Below are 24,896 nucleotides of genomic sequence, written 5' to 3'. Positions count from 1 at the left end.
TGGCATTTCCCCTGCTGACACTTCTTCCCTTGTCTGCTGCCATGTAAGATGTGCCTTCCACTTTCTGCCATGATTGTGAGTCTTCCCCAGGCAAGTGGAACTATGAGTCCATTAAACCTCTTTCCTTTATAAATTACCCAGTCTTGGGTATGTCTTTATCAGCAGTGTGATAAAGGACTAATACACCTACCTAGTATTGTTTTGACCTCATCTCCTAATGCAAGTTGAGTATCCCTTATCTGAAATGCTTGGGATCAGAAGTATTTCAGATTGTAGATTTTGAAATGCTTGCATATCCATAGTTTGATATCTTGGGGGTAGGGCCCAATTCTAAACATGAAATACATTTATGTTTCATATAAACCTTATACACAAAGCCTGAATGTAGTTTTATACAATATTTTAAAATAATTTTATACATGAAACAAAGTTTGTGTACATTGAACCATTAGAAAGCAAAGGTGTCACTATCTCAGCCACCAATGTAGGCAATCTATGGTTCCCTGCTGTCACCATCTTTCCTGACTCTAAGTTTGTATGCTACTATATTAGTCCATTCTTACATTGCTATAAAGAAATACCTGAGATTGGGTAATTTATGAAGAAAAGAGGTTTAATTGGGTCATGGTTCTGCAGACTATATGAGAAGAATAGCAGCTTCTGCCTCTGGGGAGGCCTCAGGAAGCGTCCAATCATGGTGGAAGGCAAAGGAGAAGCAAGCGTCCTACATGGCAGGAGCAAGAGCAAGAGGGAAGATGCTACAGACTTTTAAACAACCAGATCTCATGAGAACTCATTCACTATCATGAGAACTCGCTCACTATCATGAGAACAGCACCAAGGGGATGGTGCTAAACCATTGAGAAATTCACCCGTATGACCCAGTCACTTCCCACCAAACCCCACCTCCAACATTGTGGATCACAATTTGACATGAGATATGGGCAGGGACACATATCCAGACTATATCAGCTACTGATAAGCAATCATTTCCTTACACTTATTCACACATAGTATTTAACACTAAAAAATGTAACATACCATTTATACAGTAAAAAAAAAAATGACATATTCAGGATAACTGGCAGCACAGTAGCATCACCAGAACACCTTTCTTAGCTGTTGAACATAAAACTGCAGGCTTTCAGTCTCCACCTATGATGCCGTGTTTTGATTAAAAGGTTACTATACCTTGGGCCGGGTGTGGTGGCTCACACCTGTAATCCCAGCACTTTGGGATGCTGAGGCGGGTGGGCAGATCACGAGGTCAGGAGTTTGAGATCAGCCTGGCCAACATGGTGAAACCCCATCTCTACTAAAAATACAAAAATTAGCTGGGCGTGGTGGCGCGTGCCTGTAATCCCAGCTACTCCAGAGGCTGAGGCAGGAGAATTGCTTAAACCTGGGAGGTGGAGGTTGCAGTGAGCCAAGATCGCACCACTGCACTCCAGCCTGGGTGACAAGAGTGAAACTCCATCTCCGGGGTGGGGGGAGAAAAACAGGTAATGTACATTGAACAGTAGGGATGCCAAGTAAACTGTGTGTTGTGCATTTTGACTGTGTTGTGACCATGATCCATAACATGGTGTGGAATTGTCCACTTGTGGCATCATGTTGGTGCTCAAAACATTTTGGATTTTGAAGCATTTTGGATTTTGGAGTTTGGGATGCTCAATGTGTACTTCTCCCTTTCTTATTCCACTTCAGCTATATTGGCCCCCTTCCTGTTCAAACAGGTTAGAAATTCTCTCACCTTAGGTATTTGGCTGAAGCTATTTGCTGTACCTGGAACACCTTTTCCCCCAATAGCTACATGGCTTGCTTCCTCACTACTTTTAGGTCTTTCCTAAGAAGGTTATCATCTTCTTAGTAAGCTCTTTCCTGACCACGTTATTTAAAATTACACACAGTGATATATTTTTTTCACTGCTTGTTAAAACTCGTTTTTCACTTTCTTGTTTTAGTTGTATCCATTACTTTGTTGTTTAATTTTTAATTTTGTTCATTGTTCCCTTCCCCTACTATTTAGAGTTCCATAAGGACTGGGATATTTGTATGTATGTGTGTTTATTGGCGAATTGCCAACATTTAAAACAGTAGTAGGCACTTAGTAGGTATTCAACCAGTGTTTTTCTTAGTAAATTGAAATTTATGTGATTAGGAGATGGATTCACAAATAGTTTTATTGTCTTCTAATAATGAACATTCTATCTCCTTTTGCATAGCATGCCTCTTTATTTTATTCTTGTCTTTTTGCATTATCTTGAATTTCTAGAACGATGTTAAAAAATAATTGGCAGTTTTGCCTTCCTGATGACTTTAATGGGAATACTTTTCCTGTTTATGCTTTTAGATCTTGTATTGAGATAGATTTGTCTTTTAAAAAATCAAATTAAAGAGGTAACCTTTCTTTAATTTACTCAGAATGTTTTGGAGGACAAGGAATAGAAAGTAGATGTTGAATCTTAAATCAAAGAGCTTTTAAGCATCTGTTCCGATGATTATATGGCTCTCTTCTGTTACATATTGATGTCATAAATTACATCAGGAGATACTTTAATATTAAACTCTCTTTTTATCCCTGGAATGAGCTGTGCTTGGTCACAATATGGTACTATTTTAATTAACTGCTGGATTAAATTTGCTAAGCTTTACATTATTTCTAGTACTTGTAAGATTTTAAAAGTCTTACGTCATTTGTTATTTTAGATTTACTCATTCCCTAATTAGCAGAATTCAGTCCAGGTATGTATTTACTCATAAAGTTGCCCTAATTCACCTTGGATCACCTCATTGTACATCCAGATCCTGTAGACCTCTCTTTTCAAATCTTAACTCAAAATCCACTGACAGTCATTTTCATTATCTATTCAGTGGTTTAGTAGCCTAAAGAAAGAAAAGTGTCTCCCTAAACCTTCTTAACCTACAGCCTTATATATCTGGGTTGATGATAACATTGATCCTCCCTATTGTTCAAACTAAACACCCAAGAGTCATTCTTGATTTCTTTCTTCTTTTACTCTACATCATAATTAGTTCACCAGGAAATCGTATCAGTTTTTTTTTTTTTTTTTTGACAAGGTCTGTCACTCAGGCTAGAGTACAGTGGTGCAATCACAGCTCACTGCAGCCTCGACCCCCTGGGCTCAGGTGATTCTCCCACCTCAGCCTCTCTGGTAGCTGGGACCTATGGGTATGTGCCACCATGAGCAGCTAATTTTTTGTATTTTTAATAGAGACAGGTTTTGCCATGTTGCCCAGGCTGGCCTCGAATTCCTGGAATCAAGTGATCTGTCTGCTTCAGCCTCCCAAAATGCTGGGATTACAGGCATGATTCAGTATGCCTGGTCCCTTTACTCTTAACGTAATTTAAAATTCCTGTGTGTATTAGAGTCTATGTCTTGACTTTCTTTTGCTTTGTCATTAAAGCTGTTTAAATTCTTACAGTTTGTAATATGTTTTAATATCTAATCATGTTAGACCTCCTTCCAGTTTTGTCCTACTGTTCTGGTATTGAATGTTGCTGCAGCTATGTCTGGAACAATTTGATTTCCCCTCCTTCCATGTCACTTGCCCCACTCTTGTAGTAACTTGGTCGTTTTGCCTGGATACCCCAATGGTTCTTTGTTACTTGTTAAGCTTAACTTTACCAGGTTCTGTCTCTGTGCTGACTCTTTTGATTCAGTTTACTCTGGGACATATTGTACAGTTTATGTACTTAGATTGATGACTTTTTTTTCTCCCGGGGAGAATTTCTTGACTAATATCTTTAAAGATATATCATGTTAGATTATTTCAGTTTTCTCTTCAAGAAATCAATAATTTAAACTCCTTATTTCCATTATATTTTTCACATTTTTGTCATTCTGTTCCTTATATTTGTTATTATCTTCTTAACAGTATCTGTTTTCTTTTTTACTGTTTGCAATTATACTTTCATTTCTATGACAGTTTTATTCTTCTATTTCATTCCTTAGCTCTGCCAGCTCATGTTTTACTTTTTCTGGTTGCCGTTTCTTCCCTGTGTTCATAGATTTTTATTTTGTGCCAGGAGCTTAATGGAGACCACTGCTTTATCAAACTTGTTTAATTCATAGAAAATTGTGTGTTCACAGTTTAAGTATTTAACGGCAACTTTTTTTTCAGTGTGTATCTTCCATCTTTTTATCTTTTTTTAAATTCTTTCTTATAGCACCTTTGTATGGTACTTCTTTTTGGAGAGATGTGAGCTTTTTCACAGCAGCTGTGTGTAGGAGGCTTATGCTTAAGAGAAGCTAGAGAAGCTAGGGTCATGCTCCTGGTTAGATGGAATTTTTCTAAAGGCCCAAATTTTGTATGTGTGTGTTTGCTCCTTTTTCAGGCCATCCTCTCCCCTCCCCTGGTACCCCCCATATATCTTGATATGGAGGTAGACAGTTTTCTGTTAGTAATTGTCTCTGTAATCTAACTAGTAATTAATTATTAATAGAGTTTTTTGTGACTTCTGGTTCCACTGTGCTCCTTCTGCTTCTTGGTGTCATATTGAGGGTCTTGTGTATTCCATTTCCACTGTTGAAAACAGAGGATTAGGCATTGCCTCTTGGGTTATACTCCTCATTTTTGAGAATTTTATTTTGTTTTTCTTCTTAGAAATTTATTTTGCTTTTATTTTTATATTGGTCAAGGTTCTCTGGAGGGACAGAACCAATAGGATACAAGTATATATAAAAGGGAGTTCATTAAGGAGTATTGACTCATGCAATCACAAGGTGACATCCCACAGTAGGCCATCTTCAAGGAAGCCTTGCTCCTGCAAAGAGCAAGGAAGCCAGTCTGAGTCCCAAAGCTGAAGAACTTGCAGTTCAATGTTGGAGGCCAAAAAGCATCCAGCATGGGAGAAAGATGTAGGTTGGAAGAGTCAATCAGTCTAGTCTTTCCACGCTCTTCTACCTGCTTTTATTCTGGCTGCGCTGGTAGCTGATTAGATTGTGCCCACCCAGACTGAGGGTGGATCTGCCTTTCCTAGCCCACTGACTCAAGTGTTAATCTCATTTGGCAACACCCTCACAGACCCACCCAGAAACAATATTTTGCATCCTTCAATACAATCAAGTTGACACTCAATATTAACCATCACAAGTCCACCCTTTGTCAATGTGAGCTCATAAACATCTGAAATCATATGTAATCTTCAAATAAAGACAACAAAAAGATTATAATTACACCTAACATAACTATCCTTTGTACAACCGAAAACACACCAATCCCCAACCCAAATGCTATTATATAAAGTTAACAACACTTAAATGCTGATATGAAGTCAATAACTCTACGTCACATGATAAAGGAGAAAGGAAATAAAATGAAGATATTTTCTTAGTACAAGTGTATACATGCACAAGCATGTTCTTAACAAAATAAGGAAGAAATACTCATGACAATTACAGTTCTCATTTCTGCAGCTGGTCACATGGTCATAGCTGGTATTGATGACTACCTTCTTCTACTACCCATTCTGTATTCTGTTTACCTTCAGCAAGCACCTCAGCAGGTCATGGTTTTTTTACCTGGTGGAGTGACCCAAACCTTCATTCCTGAAGGGTCTGAGCCATTTGTAGTCCTGCCTAGATTTGGCTGTTGTATTTTCCCATTGATCTTAATCACAGGGCATGGTAATACCAGGAGACACCCTAATGGATCTCCTGTATTCCATGCATACTCTTCCTTACCTCCATTGTGGAGTAGTACACTGATTTCATCTTGATAGTCCAGGTCAGTCACCCCAGCCAACATTGTAACTCCTTAGCCTGTTGACTTAAAGGTAGGAGGAGCCCAAAATTTACTGTATTAGTCTATTTTCATGCTGCTGATAAAGACATACCCCAGACTGGGTAGTTTACAAAGAAAAAGAGGTTTAATGGACTCACAGTTCCCACGTGGCTGGGGAGGCCTCATAATCATGGTGGAAGGTGAAAGGCACATCTTACGTGGTGGCATTCAAGAGAGAATATATATATATCATGAACAGCCACAATATCCTGTCTCATTCTTTCCCTTCCCCAGCACCATTTGTCCTATTTTTACTGCCTTTGGCTGCCCTTCAGTTTATTTTGTGGTTAAACATTTCTGTGATATGCTGTTTTTCTCCCTCCTCCATGCTTTTGGGTTATTTCTAAGTGGATATATAACCTTCCAGTGTTACTGGAAGATTGGTTTCTTCTTGGATCGCCTATTTCCTCAAATACCACCTTTCAGAGAGACCTTACCTAACCACCCACTCTACCATAGCCCCCTAGCATTCTCATGATATTATGTTTGTTTGAACACTTTTTATAATCATAGAATTTTTAAACATATAAAAATGTAGTGAATAGTATAATCTTTCATGTGCCTACCACTCATCTTTATTAATTATCAGTATTTCACCAGTCTTGTTTCATCTCCCTCCCTCCACATACATTTTTTTCTTAAGTACTTTAAGGCAAATATCTGTTTTAATATCTAATCATGTTAGACCTGCAAATATCTGATATGCTGATATTTAGATAAGGCAAATATCTGATACATATAAAACATTCAGTGCATATCTCTAATAAGTAAGGACATGTTTTAAAGAACAAAACAAAAAACCTTCATTACTGTGCCATTGTTACATCTAACAAAATTAACAATATTTTCCTCATCTCATCTCGTATTACTGCCACATTTTCCTGTGTGATTTAAAAATGCACTTTTAAAGTTTGCTTGAATCAAAGATCAAAACAAAATCTTGACATTTGGTCCTTTTTTTTTTTTTTTTTAACTTGTAAGAGTTTCTTTTCGCCTCTGTTTCTTTTAAGACTTTTTGTTTTCTGAACAAATAATATATATATAATAATGTGTAGGATTCTCAAAACTCTGAATTTGGTTGACTGTTTTCTCCTTACAGTGTTTTTAAATATGTTTCTCTAATGCCTGTGTTTCCTGTAAACTGATAATGAGATGTATAGGATTGATTAGATTGAGGTTCAGTTTCCTGGGCAAGAGTACTTCATAGACAGTGCAGTGTGTGTCCTCTTGCATTATAATAGGAGACACATGATTTCTGCTTGTATCTTTTAATAATATTAAGATAGATAAGTGGGCTTAGGTGTTCTTAGCTTGATCTGACAATTATAAAATTAGCCACTGACATTTTATCTAATGAACATTTTCTAGATTGGCAGCAAAATGATGATTCTGTCATAACTTTGGTAATTAACTGCTGAATAAAAAGTTGTGGCAATTTGGAGTTTTTCTGGATTTGCTAAAATTCTCTGATGAATTTTTAAATTAAGTGGCAGTTGAGAGGAAAATTTACTATTTATGTAGATTTAGATACATTTTAAAAAATCTAGATTGGAAATTACCCATGGTCTTTTAAAAATACTCAGAACAACTTTTGAAGAGGAGATTACTATTCTAATTTATTAAAAATATATCTGAAATAACTAAATGATACTTTCTGTTAGATTTAGATTTTGATGTACAGGTATTACTTTGAGACATCAAGGATGTAATTATGCTTTTGGGACATATTTTACACAATCTACGTTTATTTTTCTTTTTTATATAGGTTATTAAGTGTGATATGCTGTGATCTGGACACTCTTCTCCTGTTAGAGGCTCAGTATCAGGTATCTGAAATGTTACTAAATGCTCAAGAAGAAAATATCTTGGAGATTTCTGAGAGCCACAGGTAAAAATGGGTGATTAAAACAGAGTAACAGCAGTTTTCTTTAGAGATGTTTTGTTAAGACAGTAATTTTTGATATAGTTTGTTTAATGTTTTTCTGCTTTCTAAATTCAATCAATTTAAATAACAGAATACAAAGCAACTAAAGTGTAAATGTTACAGAAAGATTATGATAGAAGTGTTTGGAGAGTGCTTGCAGAGTACTACTTTCAAGTCTGTTGCTTTTGTCGTGTGTATGTGTGTGGTGTGTGTGTATATATATGTAATACATGAAATACTAGGTAAGACCTAACTTTATTAATGGTTCCAATAATAACTTTATTAATGGTTCCATAAACCATATCACCTTTTAATTCAGCTGCTATTGTAAGATGACCCATTGAACAAAATTTTTGATTTTGTGTCCTTTGCAGAGGCACTCTTTATTCCATCCTCTTAATTATGTTAGTTCATAGTCATAAATTCTGATTATTTCCAAAATGAGGTTATGGTAATATCCTGATAATTTTTTTCATTAATAAATCACACTTGCCATTACCTCAATTTGGCTGACTGTTGTCAAATACACATTCAATAGCTGGCATTGCCTTTATGTCTGTAATTAATTTTTAAAAGAGTATGTCTGCATCTTAGCCAGGTCTTGGAAAATTATTATGGAGTATATTACTTGATACTCTAGGTTTTTTGTAGAAGGAAAAGATTAACAGCTGCTGAGTATGGAAGCTGCTCATAAGCAACATTTAGATTTTGAATTTAAGGCACCAGGTTTAAAACTTAAGAAAACCTTGACTGAAAATATGATTGTTGAAGTCACTGTAGAAATAATGCATGTCCTAATTCCATTTCTTTAAATGCAGTAAAATTTATCAAGGAAAGTATTCTTTAATTAATGTCATTGTATCTCCATCAATTTTTTGCTGTCTAGCAAAGAGAACTTAAAATGAAAAGTGAATTTAGCTTTTGTATTTTAAGAAATACATTGACTTTTGTATATGGTATAAGGAGGGGGTCCAGTTTCAATTTTCTGCAAATAGATAGCCAGTTCTCCCAGCACTATTTATTAAGTAGAGAATCCTTTCCTCATTGCTTATTTTTGTCAGGTTTGTCAAAGATCAGATTGTTGTAGAAGTTTGGCCTTATTTCTGGGTTCTCTATTCTGTTCCATTGGTCTATGTGTCTGTTCTTGTACCAGTACCATGCTATTTTGGTTAGTGTAGCCTTGTAGTATAGTTTGAAGTCAGGTAGTGTGATGCTTCCAGCTTTGTTCTTTTTGCTTAAGATTGTGTTGGCTATTCAAAGTCTTTTTTGGTTCCACGTGAATTTAAAAATTTTTTTTTCTGATTCTGTAAAGAATGTCAATATAGTTTAATACGAATAGCATTGAATCTATAAATTGCTTTGGGCAGCATGGTCATTTTCTCAATACTGATTCTTCCTATTCATGAGCATGGAATGTTTTTCCATTTGTTTGTATCATCTCTGATTTCTTTGAGCAGTGGCTTGTAGTTCACCTTGAAGAGGTCCTTCACTTCTCTTGTTAGCTGTAGTTCTAGGTATTTTATTCTTTTTGTGGCAGTTGTGAACAGAAGTTCATTTATAATTTGGCTCTTGGCTTGCCTGTTGGTGGTGTATAGGAATGCAGGCGATTTTTGCATGTTGATTTTGTATCCTGAGACTTTGCTTATCAGCTTAAGAAGCTTTTGGGCTGAGATGATGGGGTTTTCTAGATATAGCATCATGTCATCTACAAATATAGTTTGACTTCCTCTCTTTCTGTTTGAATGCACTTGATTTCTTTCTCTTGCATGATTGCCCTGGCTAGAATTTCCAATACTATGTTTAATAGGAGTGGTGAGAGAAGCTATCCTTGTCTTGTGCCAGTTTTCAAGGCTAATGCTCACAGCTTTTGCTCATTTAGTATGATACTGTCTGTGGGTTTGTCATATATGGTGCTTATTATTTTGTGATATGTTCCTTCAGTTACATTATATACAAAAATCAACTCAAGGTGGATTAAATACTTCAATGTAAACCCAAAACCCAAAACTATAAAAACCCTAGGAGAAAATCTAGGCAATACCATTCAGGGCATAGTCATGGGCAAAGATTTCATGAGGAAGATGCCAAAAGAAATGGTAACAAACACAAAAACTGACAAATGGGATCTAATTAGACTAAAAAGTTTCTGTACAACAAAAGAAACTATCATCAGAGTGAACAGACAACCTATAGAATAGGGAAGACTTTTTGCAATCTGGCCATCTGACAAAGATCTAACAACACCTAATATCCAGCATGTATAAGGAATGTAAACAAATTTACAAGAGAAAAGCAAACAGTCCCATTAAAAAGTGGGCAAAGGACATGAACAGATGCTTCTCAAAAGAAGACATACATGTGGCCAACAAACATATGAAAAAAAGTTTAATATCACTGATCATTAGAGAAATGCAAATGAAAACCACAATGAGATATCATCTCGCACCAATCAGAATGGCTATTATTAGAAAGTCAAAAAACAACAGATGCTGGCGTGGTTGTGGAGAAAAAAGAATGCTTTTACACTGTTGGGAGTGTAAATTAGTTCAACCATTGTGGAAGACAGTGTGGCAATTCCTCAAAGACCTGAAGACAGAAATAGCATTTGACCCAGCAATCCCATTACTGGGTATATACCCAAAATAATATAAATCCTTCTATTAGACAGATACAGGCACACTTATGTTCATTGCAGCACTATTCACAATAGCAAAGACCCGGAATCAACACAAATGCCCACCAATGATAGAAAATGTGATACATATACAGCATGTAATACTATGCAGCTATAGAAAGGATCATGTCCTTTGCAGGGACATGAATGGAGCTGGAGGCCATTATCCTCAGCAAATTAATATAGGAATGGAAAACCAAATACTCTATGTTCTCACTTATAAGTGGGAGCTGAATGATGAGAACATATGGACACATGGTGGGGAACAACACACACTGGGGCCTGTTAGAGGGTGAAGCTGGGGAGGAGGGAGAGCATCAGAAAGAACAGCTCATGGATGCTGGGCTTAATACCTGGGTGATGGGATGATCTGTGCAGCAAACCACCATGGCACACATTTGCCTATGTAACAAACCTGCACATCCTGCACAGGTACCCTGAACTTAATAAAACTATATAAATGTTAAATGCAGTAAAGAAAAAGAAATAGATTGATAAATATTTCTGCCTTTTTTCTTTACAATCCAGAGACTTGATTTAAAAATTAACACATATTCAATCAAAAGGATGACAAAGGTGATATATTTATGTTTTCAGGGACTTTATAATTGATGGCTTATCAGTGGAGAGAAATCATGTTCTTGTTAGAATAAATCTTGTTGGTGGGCCATTGGAACGGATTTTGCCTCCGAGGATACTCGAAAAGGTGAGTGTGGGGCAAAGAGAAGTGGGATGTGTTTTTCTGACATATTTTGAAGCAAGATAGCCAACTCAAAGTCACCCTAAACTTTACCTCTTAAATGTCTACATCACAGAGTTGAACTTATTACTTGAGAATATTTAGAATGCAAATAAATACTTTCAAACTAAAATAATATTTTTGATGTCTAAGGGTCATGAATGCTAAAGTAGGGTATGTATTGTTTGCATGTGTAGTAGAGTAGGTATTGTTTTATTAAAAAGTTATTTTTCTTATGCACCTTTGAATATTTTACTTTCAATGTCTTTCTCATTCATGATACTTAACTTTTATTATTAAATGACATTATTTTTTATTTTATTGGAAACATTGAGTACCTCTCCTTCCATCAATATTCAAGTATGGGTTTCTCATGAAGGTTTTTCATTTGTTTTCATTGTTGTTAAGAACCTTCTTGCTTTGACTGTCACTCTCGGAAAGATAAGATAGAAATGACTGACAGCACGAGAAAAAGTTTTGTGGAAAAAACCACAGGTTTCTTTTGAAGATTACAGTTTTCCTTTTATGAAAAAAAAACACAGTAAATTTATCATTATCAATTCTGCTTGCTACAAGTTACCATATGTTTGTCCTCAGTACTAATTTAATATTGTTTCTGTTACAGCTTGTTTTAAGTATTACCCATTGGAATATTGAAGTATAGTATCAAATAGCTTTTGGTTAATTGGGCAACAACTGCAGAATTTATGAGCAAGAAAAGCCAGTTTAAGTTAACAATATTTCAGCTAGCTTTAAAATTCAATATTATTTTAGACCACTTCCTAAAGTCATCTGTCTTGCTTCTTTTTTAGAGTGATAATCCATATCCTTGGCCAATGTTTTCATCATATCCATTGCCAAACTGCTATCTGTCAGACATTACAAGAAATGCTGGTATAAAACAAGGTAAAATATTTACCATCAAATGCCATATTATTTTTAAAGCTTTTGTTATAATTTGAAAAAAAGAAAATACTAAGGAAGATGAATATTGACTGCATTTAGCATGTATACATGTGTGCATTTATGCCTATTTCTTTGTATTTTTTTCCTCATGTTTCTTACTAACTTGGTACAGTCATGCACTGCATAATGACATTTTGGTTAATGATGGACCAAGTATACAAAGGTGGTCTTATAAGATTATTATACCAGATTTTTACTGTACCTTTTAAAATCTTTAAATATGTTTAGATGCACAATATCATTGTGCTATAATTGCCTAGTATTCAGTACAGTAACATGCTGTATAGACTTGTAGCCTAGGAGCAATAGGCTACACCGTGTAGCCTAGGTGTAGAGTTAGACTATACCCTCTAGGTTTGTGTAAGATCACTCTACAGTGTTCACAAAGTGACAAAATTGCTTGAGGATGCAATTCTCAGAATATATTCTCATTATATTAAGCAATGCATGACTATTTGTATGAGGCTAATAATTCTTATTTCTTGTTGCTAAGGTGTAGCTGATCTGTCCAGTAGCAACAGCTGTTTGATTAAAAAAAAAGTAATGGTCTTTGATTTGTTCAATTAATTCTAGGTATGTATCAACAGAGTAGTAATTTTTAGTAACTGCTATGTGCTATACACAGGTCTTGTATACTCAACAACTGGAATTAGTGAAGATTATGGTTCCCACCTTTGTGGAGTCATGAACTCTTACAGAATGCATTCAAATAATTAGATAATTGTATAGCAGTACAATGTGATGGGAACTAAATAGAAAAATGTATAGCCTGCTAGGATAGTCCATAAGCAGGATACTCTTCCAAAGAGGAATATATATATAATGAGGCATGTAGTTTAAATATTTATTTTCTGAGTAAGAGAAGAGCATTTTTTCTTTTTGGCAGAGGAAAAAGCAGAGGGGCTGGAAGAAGCAAGTTACAGTCAGAGAACTGTGGTAGTTGAACAATGTCTGAGATTTGGAATGTGACAGCAAGAGTGACAGGAAGTAAGACTGAACATGTAAGCCCAGCCATAAGACCAGTGGAGATCAAACTCAGGTGTTTAGACATTATCTTATGAGCCACTAAAATTCAAACAGAATTTTTAGGCTAGAGAATTCTAAGATGAAAGATGAAGCTACATGGCCTATCTGCAGGCCACCACTCTTAAACTCTACCTACTGGATAGAAGCCCAAATTACAACATCAAAAACATTTTGCCAGTATACAGTGCCTGTGACACTTAAGGCAAAAATTCAGCCACAAATAAAGTTTCTGTATAGAGTTGTAGCTCTCTGAAAGCACCCAGAAACAAAGCCAACTGAGTATACTCAACTTACCTCACAGTTAAAGGAACACCAGCCCTCCACATGGCAATTCAAAAAGCCGGAGTGTCCTCTTACCTCCAACCAAACGCACTAGTTTCCCAGCAGTGGTTCTTAACCATATTGAAAGGAATGAAATGACAGACCTAGGATTCAGAATCTGGCTGGTAAGGAAGATCATTGAGATCCAGGAGAAAGTTGAAACCCAGTCCTAGAAATCCAAGGAATCCAGTGCAATGATCCAGGAGCTAAAAGAAAAAATAACCATTTCAAGAAAGAACTAAACTGAACCTCTGGAATTGAATAATTCACTTTAAGAATTTCATAATTAGTCCTAAAGCATAGTCAGAAGTATTAATAGCAGAATAGACCAAGCTAAGGAAAGAATCTCAAAGCTTGAAGACTGGTTCTTAAATCAACTAAGTCAGACACAAAGAAAAAATAATTTTTAAAAATGACCAAACTTCCAAGAAATATGAGATTATGTAAAGAGACCAAATCTATGACTCATTGGCATTCTTGAGAGGGAAGGAGAGAGTGTAAGTAACTTGGAAAACATTTGAAGTCCATCAAAATTTTCCCAAGTTTGCTAGAGATGTAGACACAAGAATTTAAGAAATACAGAGATCACTTGCAAGATACTATACAAGATGACCATCCCCAAGGCACATCATCATCAGATTTACCAAAGTCATTGCAAAAGAAAAACTTAAAGGCAGCTAGAGAGAAAGGTTGGGTCACCTACAAAGGGAACCTCATCATGCTAGCAACAGACTTTTCAGCAGAAACCTTAAAGCCAGAAGAGATTGGAGGCCTATTTTCAGCATTTTTAAGGTAAAGAAATTTCAACCAAGAATTTAATATCCCACCAAACTCAGCTTCAGGGTAAAGGAAATATAAAATCCTTCTCAGATAAGCAACTACTAAGGGAATTCATTACTACCAGACCAGCCTTACAAGAGGTCATTAAGAGAGTGCTAAACATGGAAATGGAAGATCAAAACCTGCTACCACAAAAACACACTAAAGCACATAACTCACAGACAGTATAAAGGAATTACACCATCAAGTCTATAAAACAACCAACTGCCAACCGAATGACAGGATCAGAATCTCACATATCAGTACTAATACCCTGAATGTAACTGGCCTAAACACCCCACTTAAAAGGCATGGAGTGGCAAGCTGGATAAAAAGATAAGACCCAACTGTCTGCTGTCTTCAAGAGACACATCTCACATGTAATGGCACTCACAGGCTCAAAGGGATGGAGAAAAACAACCACACAAATGGAAAACATAAAAGAGCAGGTGTTGCAGTTCTTGTATCAGATAAAATAGACTTTTAACCAACAACAATCAGGAAGAATAAAGAAGGCCATAACATAATGATAAAGTGTTCAAGTAAACAAGAAGACTTAGCTATCCTACATATGTATGCACTCAACATTAGAGCACTCAGATTCACAAAACAAGTTTTTCTTGACACAGGAAAAGACGTATATAGCCCCTAAATTATAGTGATGGACTTCAACACCCTATTGACAACATTAGGCAGATCACTGAGGCAGAAAATTCCACAAAGATATTGTGGAATTAAACTTGACACTTGATGAAGTAGACCTAATAAGTATCCAAAGAATACTCCACCTAACAATGATAGAATATACATTCTTGTCTTCTACACATGCAACATATTCTATGATTGACCATATGCTTGGCCATAAAACAAATGTCAGTGAATTTTTAAAAATGACGCCAAGCACACTCTCAGACCACAGTGCCATAAAAATGGAAATTAATACTAAGAAGATTTCTCAAAACTACACAAAAACATGGAAATTAAACAACTAGCTCTTTATAACCCTTGAGTGAACAATGAAATTAAGTCAGAAATAAAAACTTTCTTTGAAACTAATCAAAATAGAGATGCAACTTACTAACATCTTTGGGATGCAGCTAAATTTGTGCTAAGAGATAAGTTTATAGTCCTATGGCTTTCATCAAGAGGTTAGAAAGACCTTAAATTAATGATCTAACATCATACCTAGAGGAAATAGAAAAAAAACCCACCTGACTCCAGAGTTAGCAAAAGAAAATAAATAATTAAAATCAAAGAAAAACTGAATGAAATTGTGACACAAACATCCATAAAAAAGATAAGTGAGACCAATGATTGATTTTTCAAAAGGAAAAACAAGATAGATAGACTGCTAGCTGGATTAACAAAGAAAAAAAAAAGAAGATCCAAATAAGCACAGTCAAAAATGACAAAAATGACATTACAACTGATCCCACAGAAATACAAAAGATCAAAATACAAAGAGACTATTATAAACACTTCAATGCACACAAATTAGAAAGTCTATAGGATATTGATAAGTTCCTGGAAACAAAGATTGAACCAGGAAGAAAGTAAAATTCTGAACATACCAATAACAAATTTCAAAACTGAATCAGTAATACAAAGCCTAACAACCAAAAAAAAAAAGCCTGGGACCAGATGGATTCATACAGAATTCTACTAGATGTATAAAGAACTGATAGCAATCCTTCTGAAACTATTCCAAAAAGTTGAAGAGGAGGAGCTTCTTTATAACTTATTTTACAAAGCCAATATTATCCTGATACCAAACTCTGACAGAGACAACAAAAAAAGAAACTTTAGGCTAAATATTCTTGATGAACATAGGCAAAAAAAATTTCAACAAAATACTAGCAAATGAAATCCAGCAGCATATTTTTATCCAGCAGCAAAAGTTAATTCACCACAAGTTAGAGTTTATTCCTGAGATGCAAGGTTGGTTCATCATATGCAAATCAATGAATGTGATTGACCACATAAACAGAATAAAAAACAAAAACTACATTACCGTTTCAATAGACACAGAAAAAGCCCTCAGTAAAATCCAACATCTCTTCATGATAAAAACCCTCAATAGGCTAGGCATAAAGGAACATATCTCAAAATAATAAGAGCCATCTATGACAAATCCACAGCTAACATCACAGCATTATACTGAATGGGTAAAAAGTGGAATCATTCCCTTTGAGAACTGAAAAAAGACAACTATGCCTACTCTCACTACACTTGTTCAACATAGTACTGAAAGTGCTTGCTAGAACAATTAGCCAAGAGAAAGAAAGAAAAAGCATCCAAATAGGAAAAGAAGAAGTTAAACTATCTCCCCTTGCTGATGGTACAATTCTATACATAGAAAACCCTAGGATTCTAATAAAAGGACCCTAGGAATGATAAATGATTTCAGCAAAATTTCAAGATACAAAATCAATGAACAAAAGTCAGCTTTTCTATACAACAGTATAGATTGAAAGCCAAATCAAGAACATAATCCCATTTGCTATAGCCACACACACACGCACACACACACAATAAAGCCTAGGAATGCATCTAACTAATGATGGGAAGTAGTTCTACAAGGAGAACTACAAACATTGCTGAAAGAAATCAGAGATGACATGAATAAATGGAAGAATATTTCTGCTCATGGATTGTAGGAATCAATATTGTTAAAATGGCCATACTTCCCAAAGCAATTTATAGATTCAGTGCTATCCCTATTAAAATACCAATATCATTTTTCACAGAATTAGAAATATGTATTCTGAAATTCATATGGAACCAAAAAAGAGCTGGAATACCAAAGCAATACTAAGTAAAAACAACAAAGTTGGAGACATCACATTACCTGACTTCAAACTATACTATAAGGTGAAAGTAACCAACATGGCATGGTACTGGTGCAGAAACAGACACATAGACCAATAAAACAGAATAGAGAACCCAGAAACAAGCCTACACACTTACTATTAGACCTTTTTCAGATGAGTAGTTTGTGAACATTTTCTCCTATTATGCAGGTTGTCTGTTTACTCTGTTGGTAATTACTTTTGCTGTGCAGAAACTCTTTAATTAGGTTGCACTTATCAATTTTTGTTTTTGTTACAATGGCTTTTGGAAACTTAGCCATAAGTTTTTTGCCAAAGCCTATGTTGAGAAGGGTGTTTTCCAGATTTTCTTCTAGGAATTTTATAGTTTGAGATCTTAAATGTAAATCATTAATCCATCTTGAGTTAATTTTGTATATGGTAAGGTAGGGAGCTAATATCAAGAATCTAACAGGGCCTTGAACAAATCAACAAGTAAAAAACAAAAATCCGATTCCCTGACAAGATGGCGTAATAGGAACAGCTCCAGTCCTCAGATCCCAGTGAGACCAATGCAGAAGGCAGGTGATTTCTGCACTTCCAACTGAGGTACCTGGTTCATCTCACTGGGACTGGTTAGACAGTGGGTGAAGCCCACGGAGGGTGAACAGAAGCAGGGTAGCTCTGTTCTCACCTAGGAAGCTCAAGAGTTTGGGGAACTCCCTCCCCTAGCCAAGGGAAGCCATTAGAGACTGTGCCATGAGGGACGGTGCTATCCAGCCCAGGTACTACGCTTTTCCCACCATCTTCACAACCCAGAGACTAGGAGATTCCCTTGGGTTCCTACACCACAAGGTTTCAAGCACAAAACTGGGCAGCCATTTGGGCAGACACCAAGCTAGGTGCAGGAGGTTTTTTTTTTTTTTTTTTTTGTACCCTAATGTCTCCTGGAACGCCATCGAGACAGAACCATTCACTTCCCTGGAAAGGGGGCTGAAGCCAGGGATCCAAGTGGTCTTGCCCAGCAGATCCTACCCCCATGGAGCCCAGCAAGCTAAGATCTACTGGCTTGAAATTCTCACTGACGGTACAGCAGTCTGAAGTCGACCTGGTATACGCAAGCTTGGTGGCGGGAGGGGCATCCACCTTATTAAGGCTTGAGTGGTGGTTTTCCCCTCACAATGTAAAACAAGCCACCTGGATATTCGGACTGGGTGGAGCCCACCTCAGTGCCTCAAAGCCCCTGTAGCCACACTGCCTCTCTAGATTCCTCCTTTCCGGGCAGGGCATCTCTGAAAGAAAGGCAGCAGCCCCAGTCAGGGGCTTATAGATAAAACTCGCATCTCCATGGGACAGAGCCCCAGGGGGAAGGGGCGGTTGTGGGTGCAGCTACAGCAGACTTAAACGTTCCTGCTTGCTGGCTCTGAAGAGAGGAGTGAATCTCCAAGCACAGTGCTTGACCTCTGGTAAGGGACAGACTGCCTCCTCGAGTGGGTCCCTGACCCCATACCTCCAGATGGGGAGAAACCTCACAGCAGGGTTCAACAGACACCTCATACAGGAGAGCTTCAGCTGGCATCTGGTGGGTGCCCCTCTGGGACGAAGATTCCATAAGAAGGAACAGGCAGCAATCTTTGCTGTTCTGCAACCTCCAATGGTGATACCCAGGCAAACATGGCCTGGAGTGGACTCCCAGCAAACTCCAGCAGATGTGCAGAAGAGGGGTCTGTTAGAAGGAAAACTAACAAACAGAAAGCAATAGCATCAACATCAAGAAGGACCATGCAAAAACTCCATCCCAAGGTCACCAATAGCAAAGACCAAAGGTAGATAAATCCACAAAGGTGAGGAAAAACCAGTAAAAAAAAGCCAACAAGTCCAAAAACCAGAACACCTTTTCTCCTGCAAAGGATTACAACTCCTCTCCAGCCAGGGAACAAAACTTTGGACAGAGAATGAGTTTGACAAATTGACAGTAGGCTTTAGAAGGTGAGTAATAACAAACTCCTCCACGCTAAAGGAGCACTTTCTAATCCAATGCAAGTAAGCTAAGAACCTTGATAAAAGGTTACAGGAATTGCTACTAGACTAACCAGTTAAGAGAAGAACATAAATGACCTGATGGAGCTGAAAAACACAGCACGAGAAAATTGTGAAGCATACACAAGTATCAGTAGCCAAATCAATCAAGTGGAAGAAAGTGTATCAGGGATTGAAGATGAGCTTTGTGAAATAAAGCATGAAGACAAGATTAGAGAAAAAAGAATGAAAAGGAATGAACAAAGCCTCCAAAAAATATGAGACTATGAGAAAAGACCAAACCTACATTTGATTGGTGTACCTGAAAGTGATGGGGAGAATGGAACCATGTTGGAAAACACTCTTCAGGATATTACCGAGGAGAATCCTTCCCCAACCTAGCAAGACAGGCCAACATTCAAATTCAGGAAATACAGAGAACACCGCAAAGATGCTCCTTGAGAAGAGCAACCCCAAGACACATAATCGACAGAATCACCAAGGTTGAAATAAAGGAAAAAATTTTAAGGCAGTCAGAGAGAAAGGTCAGGTTACCCACAAAGAGGAGCCCATTAGACTAACAGCAGATCTCTCTGCAGAAACCCTACAAGCCAGAAGAGAGTGGAGGCCAATGTTCAACATTCTTAAAGAAAATAATTTTCAACCAGAATTTCATACCCAGCCAAACTAAGCTTCATAAGTGAAGAAAAAATAAAATCCTTTACAGACAAACAAATGCTGAGGGATTTTGTCTCTCCAGGCCTGCCTTACAAGAGCTCCTGAAGAAAGCACTAAATATTGAAAGGAAAAACCAGTACCAGCCACTGCAAAAACAAACCAAAATGTGAAGACCATCAACACTATGAAGAAACTACGCCAACTAATGGGCAAAATAACCAGCTAGCATCATAATGACAGAAACAAATTCACACATAACAATATTAACCTTAACTGTAAACAAGCTGAATGCCCCAATTAAAAGACACAGACTGGCAAATTGGATAAAGAGTCAAGACCCATCAATGTGCTGTATTCAGGAGACCCATCTCATATACAAAGACACACATAGGCTCAAAATAAAGGCATGGACGAAGATTTACCAAGCAAATGGAAAGCATAAAAAAGCAGGAGTTGCAGTCCTAGTTTCTGATAAAACAGACTTTAAACCAACAAAGATCAAAAAAGACAATGAAGGGCATTACATAATGGTGAAGGGATCAATGCAACAAGAAGAGCTAACTATCCTAAATATATGTGCACCCAATACAAGAGCACCTAGATTCATAAAGCAAGTTCTTAGAGACCTACAAAGAGACTTAGACTCACACACAATAATAGTGGGAGACTTTAACACCCTACTGTCAATATTAGACAGTTGATCGAGACAGAAAATTAACAAGAATATTCAGGACTTGCACTCAGTTGTAGAACAAGCAGATCTAATAGACATCTACAGAACTCTCCACCCCAAATCAACAGAATATACATTCTTCTCAGCACCACATAGCACTTATTCTAAAATCAACCACATAATTAGAAGTAAAACACTCCTCAGCAAATCCAAAAGAATGGAAATCATAATAAACAGTCTCTCAGACCACAGTGCAATCAAATTAGAACTCAGGATTAAGAAATTCACTCAAAACCGCACAACTACATGGAAACTGAACAACCTGCTCCTGCATGACTACTGGGTAAATAATAAAATTTAGGCAGTAACAAGTAAATTCTTTGAAACCAATGAGAATAGACACAATGTACCAGAATCTCTGGGACACAGCTAAAGCAGTGTTAGAGGGAAATTTATAGCACTAAATGCCCACAAGAGAAAGTGGGAAAGATCTAAAATCGACACCCTGATATCACAATTAAAAGAACTAGAGAAGCAAGAGCAAACAGAATTCAAAAGCTAGCAGAAGACAAGAAACAACTAAGATCAGAGCAGACCTGAAGGAGATAGAGACACAAAAGACCCTTCAGAAAATCAATGAATCCAGGAGTTGGTTTTTTGAAAAGATTAACAAAATAGACCACTTGCCAGACTACTAAAGAAGAAAAAAGAGAAGAATCAAATAGACACAATAAAAAGTGATAAAGGGGATATCACCACTGATCCCACAGAAATACAAACTACCGACAGAGAATATTATAAACACTTATATGCAAATAAACTAGAAAATCTAGAAGAAATTGATAAATTCTTGGACACATACACCTTCCCAAGACTAAACCAGGAAGAAGTTGAATCCTTGAATAGACCAATAGCAAGTTCTGACATTGAGGCAATAATTAATAGCCTACCAACCAAAATAAGCCCTGGACCAGATGGATTCACAGCCAAATTCTGCCAGAGGTACAAAGAGGAGCTGGTACCCATTCCTTCTGAAACTATTCCAATCAATAGAAAAAGAAGGACTCCTCCCCAACTCATTTCATGAGGCCAGCATCATCCTGATACCAAAACCTGGCAGAGACACAACAAAAATAAAATTTCAGGCCAATATCCTTGATGAACATCGACGTAAAAATCCTCAATAAAATACTGGCAAACTGAACCCAGCAGCATATTAAAAGCTTATCCACTACAATCAAGTCGGCTTCATCCCTGGGATGCAAGGCTGGTTCAACATATGCAAATCAATAAATATAATCCATCACATAAACAGAACGGACAAAAACATTGATGATCTCAATAGATGCAGGAAAGTCTGATAAAATGCAACACCCCTTCATGCTAAAAACTCTTAATAAACTAGGAATTGATGGAACGTATCTCAAAATAATAAGAGTTATTTATGAGAAACCCACAGCCAATGTCATACTGAATGGGCAAAATTTGGAAGCATTCCCTTTGAAAACTGGCACAGATAAGGATGCCCTCTCTCACCAATCCTATTCAACATAGTGTTGGAAGTTTTGGCCAGGGCAGTCTAGCAAGAGAGGGTATAAAATACCTAGGAATCCAACTTACAAGGGATGTGAAGGACCTCTTCAAAGAGAACTACAAACCACTGCTTAAGGAAATAAGAGAGGACACAAACAAATGGAAAAACATTCCATGCTCATGCATAGGAATAATCGATATCATGAAAATGGCCATACTGCCCAAAGCAATTTATAGATTCAATGCTATTCCCATCAGGCTACCATTGACTTTCTTCACAGAACTAAAAAAATGTACTTTAAATTTCATGTGGAACCGATAGGAGAGCCCGTATAGCAAAGACAATTCTAAGCAATAAGAACAAAGCTGGAGGCATCATGCTACCTGACTTCAAACTATACTACAAGGCTACAGTAACTGAAACAGCATGGTACTGGTACCAAAACAAATATATAGACCAATGGAACAGAACAGAGGCCTCAGAAATAGCACTACACATCTACAATCATCTGATCTTTGACAAACCTGACAAAAACAAGAAATGGGGAAAGGATTCCCTATTTAATAAATGGTGTTGAGAAAACTGGACCCCATATGCCAAAAAATGAAACTGGACCCCTTTGTTATAACTTATACAAAGATTAACTCAAGATAGATTAAAGATTTAAATGTAAGACTTAAAACCGTAAAGACCCCAGAAGAAAACCTAGGCAATACCATTCAGGACATAGACATGGGCAAAGACTTCATGACTAAAACACCAAAAGCAATTCCAGCAAAAGCCAAAATTGACAAATGGGATCTAATTAAACTACAGAGTTCCTGCACAGCAAAAGAAACTATCATCAGAGTGAACAGGCAACCTACAGAATGGGAGAAAAAACTTTCAATCTATCCATCTGACAACGGATAATAATACCCAGAATCTACAAAGAACTTAAACAAATTTACAAGAAAAAAACCAACCCCATCAAAAAGTGAGCAAAGGATATGAACAGACAGTTTTCAAAAGAAGACATTTATGCAGCCAATAAACATGAAAAAAAATAGCTCATGATCACTGGCCATTAGAGAGATGCAAATCAAAACCACAGTGAGATACCATCTCATGCCTGTTAGAATGGTGATCATTAAAAAGTCAGGTAACAATGGATGCTGGAGAGGATGTGGTGATATAGGACTGCTTTTCACTTTGGGAGGCTGAGGCAGGCAGATCACCTGAGGTCAGGAGTTCAACACCAGCCTGGCCAACATGGTGAAACCACATCTTTACTAAAAATCCAAACATTAGCTGGGCATGGTGGCACATGCCTGTAATCCCAGCTACCCGGGAGGCTGAGGCAGGAGAATTGCTGCAACCTGCTAGGCAGAGGCTGCAGTGAGCTGAGATAGTGCCACTGTACTCCAGCCCAGGTGACAGAGCGAGACTCCATCTAAAAAAAAAGAAATAGGGACGCTTTTACACTGTTGGTCACAGTGTAAACTTCAACCATTGTGGAAGACAGTGTAGCAATTCCTCAAGGATATAGAACTGGAAATAGCATTTGACCCAGCAATTCCATTAGTGGGTATATACCCAGAGGATTTTAAGTCATTCTGTTATAAAGACACATGCACACGTATGTTTATTGCAGCACTGTTCACAATAGCAAAGACTTGAAACCAACCCAAATGCCCATCAGTGATAGACTTGATAAAGAAAATGTGGCATATGTACACCATGGAATACTATGCAACCATAAAAAAAATTAGTTTATGTCCTTTTCAGGGACAGGGATGAAGCTGGAAACCATTATTCTCAGCAAACTAACACAGGAACAGGAAACCAAACACTGCATGTTCTCACTCGTAAGTGGGAATTGAACAATGAGAACATATGGGCACAGGGAGGGGAACATCACACACTGGGGCCTTTCGGGGGATGGGAGGCAAGGGGAGGGATAGCATTAGGAGAAATACCTAATGTAGATGACAGGTTGATGGGTACAGGAAACCACCATGGCACATGTATACCTACGTAACAAACCTGCACGTTCTGCACATGTATCCCAGAACTTAAAGTATAATAAAACCAACCAACAAACAAATATTCCAATTAAAAAATGGGCAAAGGACATGGACTGATACTTCTCAAAAAAAAAAAAGACATACAAGTGACTAAAATAATATGAGGCTGGGCGCAGTGGCTCACGCCTGTAATCCCAGCACTTTGACAGGCCGAGGCAGGTGGATCATGAGGTCAGGAGATCAAGACCATCCTGACTAACATGGTTAAACCCTGTCTCTACTAAAAATACAAAAAAATTAGCCAGCCGTGGTGGCAGGCACCTGTAGTCACAGCTACTCAGGAGGCTGAGGCAGGAGAGTGGCGTGAACCCGGGAGGCGGAGTTTGCAGTGAGCCGAGATTGCACCACTGCACTCCAGCCTGGGTGACAGAGCAAGACTCCGTCTCAAAAAAAATAAAAAAATAAAAAAATATAAAAAATGCTTACCATCACTAATCATCAGATAAATGCAACCAAATCAACAGATACCATCTCACACCAGTCAGAATGGCAATAATTTAAAAGTCAAAAACAGATGTTGGCAGGGCTTCAGAGAAAAGAGAACACTTACACACTTTTAGTGCAAATGCAAATTAGTTCAGCCACTGTGGAAAGCATTCTGGAGATTTCTCAAAGAACTTAGAACTGCCCTTCAACCTAGCAATCCCACTACTGACTATATATCCAAAGGAAATAACTCATTCTATCAAAAACACACATGCACTCGCATTTTCATTGCAGCTATTCACAATAGCAAAGACGTGGAATCAACATAGGTGCCCAAGAATTGTGGATTGGATAAAGAGAATATGGTGCATATTCACCATGGAATACTACACAGCCATAAAAAGGAATGAAATCAT

General features: G+C 37.3%; 1 protein-coding gene across 6 annotated transcripts in view; it reads left to right on the top strand.

The window, feature by feature from the left end:
• The window catches only part of TBC1D32 (TBC1 domain family member 32), a 251,985-nt gene that overhangs the window by 159,655 nt on the left and 67,434 nt on the right, over window positions 1-24,896 (top strand). For all 6 annotated transcript variants that reach the window (XM_009451911.5, XM_063813400.1, XM_016956235.4 and 3 more), the window contains 3 exons: window positions 7,574-7,696; window positions 11,004-11,112; window positions 11,958-12,051. In XM_009451911.5, the coding sequence (XP_009450186.3) occupies window positions 7,574-7,696; window positions 11,004-11,112; window positions 11,958-12,051 (326 nt within the window). The remainder of the gene's footprint in view (window positions 1-7,573; window positions 7,697-11,003; window positions 11,113-11,957; window positions 12,052-24,896) is intronic.

This window comes from Pan troglodytes, chromosome 5, assembly GCF_028858775.2.
Source record: "Pan troglodytes isolate AG18354 chromosome 5, NHGRI_mPanTro3-v2.0_pri, whole genome shotgun sequence".
Lineage (NCBI taxonomy): Eukaryota > Metazoa > Chordata > Mammalia > Primates > Hominidae > Pan > Pan troglodytes.
Note: the sequence above shows the minus strand (reverse complement) of the source record. Positions and strands in the feature narration are given on the sequence as shown.